The sequence below is a fragment of the Sander vitreus genome, chromosome 14 (assembly GCF_031162955.1).
Source record: "Sander vitreus isolate 19-12246 chromosome 14, sanVit1, whole genome shotgun sequence".
Taxonomy (NCBI): Eukaryota; Metazoa; Chordata; class Actinopteri; order Perciformes; family Percidae; genus Sander; species Sander vitreus.
The window spans coordinates 247,501-250,000 of record NC_135868.1 but is presented as its reverse complement, the minus strand read 5'-3'; the positions used below and the strand labels follow the sequence as shown (position 1 = coordinate 250,000).

The 2,500-nt window shown below is 52.8% G+C and overlaps 1 protein-coding gene across 1 annotated transcript in view; it reads left to right on the top strand.

The window, feature by feature from the left end:
• Positions 1-2,500, top strand: part of inhbaa (inhibin subunit beta Aa) — a 22,037-nt gene that overhangs the window by 17,197 nt on the left and 2,340 nt on the right. Inside the window, exon 3 of the mRNA XM_078267479.1 lies at positions 1,824-2,500. This exon is cut by the window's right edge and continues 2,340 nt beyond it. Coding sequence (XP_078123605.1) covers positions 1,824-2,500 — 677 coding nt within the window. The remainder of the gene's footprint in view (positions 1-1,823) is intronic.

The window sequence follows — 2,500 nt, the reverse complement described above, 5'->3', positions numbered from 1 at the left end:
ACACACACACACACAGAGCGGGCAGGACACCCGCAGAGACACACACACAGACACACACACGCGCACACAGAGACACACACACACACACATGCGCACGCAAGCAGGCGCACACACAACACACGCGTACACACATACACAGACAGACACACACACACGTTGCAGCTTCAAGTCCTGCACAGGTCTCCTCCTTTCCTTCTTCTTCCATTTCCTTGCTCGTTCCATATCAGCAATTAAATGTTCTACACTCAAACTTTCTCATTGTCCATATCCACAACCTGTCTGTCTGCCCCAGTGATTGTTTACGTCATATAATAACTTCACACCAACTGTCAGCTGATCTTTAGAAGCTATTGTCTCCCTAAATCAAGTGCACCTTCCTTTCCTTTCCGAGCTTTTGTCACTTCTTTTCCACGTTTTGAAGCTTTTTACGCCTTTTTTTCCCGATATATTAGGAGTTTTTCTGTGTGCATTTGTGTCGTTTTTTTCAGCGTCTTTGTCACAATCCAACAACTCTCTCTCAGGAAACAGTTCTACAGAACTGCTCGCATTCACCTTCAGCTTCTCTCCTGCTGACTCGCAGCTTTCAAACGTTCCTGTAATTAACCCAGCAGAAGACTTACGCTTCATTCATGTCTTTATGACGCAGCGCTGTAAATTCAGTCGCTCTTGTGGCTCCAAAACCTCCGACCGCTGCTGCCGAGTCAGCAGTGTGTGTGTGTGTGTGTGTGTGTGTGTGTGTGTGTGTGTGTGTCTGTGTGTGAGGTCATTTTGGAGATGCTAACGTAATGAGAAGTGTGTGTAGAGGACTGTAGCTCAGATGTGACCACACTTACCGTGTCTTTATTGTCAGACTAACACACACACACACACACACACACACACACACGCACGCACACACGCACACACACATGCACTGACGTTAAGCTGTTGACTTGAAATATGTTTTAGCCAATCAGAGACCAGGATGTTTTCTGCTGAGCCATCCTCACTGACTCTCAGGCCACATCTACACTCGTACGTTTAGGTTTTTTAACCTTCTTCTCAGTTTCCCACAGAGACACACACACACACACACACACACACACAACGCACGCACGCAAGCAGGCACACACACAGACACAGACACGCGCGCACACAGAGACACACACACACAGTGACAGACACACACGCATGCAAGCAGGCACACACACAGACACACGCGCACACAGAGACACACACACACAGAGACAGACACACACAGAGACACACACACACAGAGACACACACACACAGAGACACACACACACACACACACACACAAGAGACACACACACACAGAGACAGACACACACAGAGACACACACACACAGAGACACACACACACAGAGACAGACACACACGCATGCAAGCAGGCGCACACACACACAGAGACACACACACACACACACATACACAGACAGACACACACACGTTGCAGCTTCAAGTCCTGCACAGGTCTCCTCCTTTCCTTCTTCTTCCATTTCTTTTTGCTCGTTCCATATCAGTGATTAAATGTGTATCACACACACACACAGACAGACACACACACACACACACACACACACACACACACCCACCCACACACACATGTAACTGATACATATTTATTGCTCTGAGTAATTATTGTACATAATTGTCCAAGAATATTGAGATGTGATGTGGAGATCCAGTGTTAACACTCAGAGGGGAGGAGTTATATAGTTTGAAGGACTTCCTGTGGCGCTCTGTGGTGCATTGTGGTTGCTGAGTATGACATCATGATGCATTGGTTGTCCTGACGATGTGTGTCTTTGTGTTTGCCTCAGGCGACTCTCCGGGCACGGTGAACTTCGTCCTCTCTAAAGAAGGAGGCGACCTGTCTCTGGTGGAGCAGGCCAACGTCTGGCTCTTCCTCCGCCTGGCCAAGACCAATCGCAGCCGTGCCAAAGTCACCATCCGCCTCTTCCAGCAGCGCCGGCTCGCCAACGGGCGCCCGTCTCAGCCGCAGGACGACGTCCTCCTGTCGGAGAAGAGCGTGGACACCCGCCGTAGCGGCTGGCACACCTTCCCGGTGTCTGCGGCCGTGCAGGCGCTGCTACAGAGTGCCGACGGCAGCACGCTGAGCCTGCGGGTGTCCTGCCCGCTCTGCGCCGACGCGGGCGCCACGCTCGTCCTTGTCTCTGGCGTCGGAGCCTCCTCCGACTCGTCCCAGCGCGCCAACCAGCGGGAGCAATCCCACCGGCCGTTCCTCATGGCCGTGGTGCGGCCCGAGGAGAGCGGCGAGGCCCGTCGGCGCAGGAAGCGCGGCCTGGAGTGCGACGGGAAGGTGCGCGTCTGCTGCAAGCGCCAGTTCTACGTCAACTTCAAAGACATCGGCTGGAACGATTGGATCATCGCGCCGCCAGGCTACCACGCCAACTACTGCGAGGGCGAGTGCCCGTCCCACGTGGCGAGCATCACGGGCTCCACGCTGTCCTTCCACTCCACGGTCATCAGCCACTAC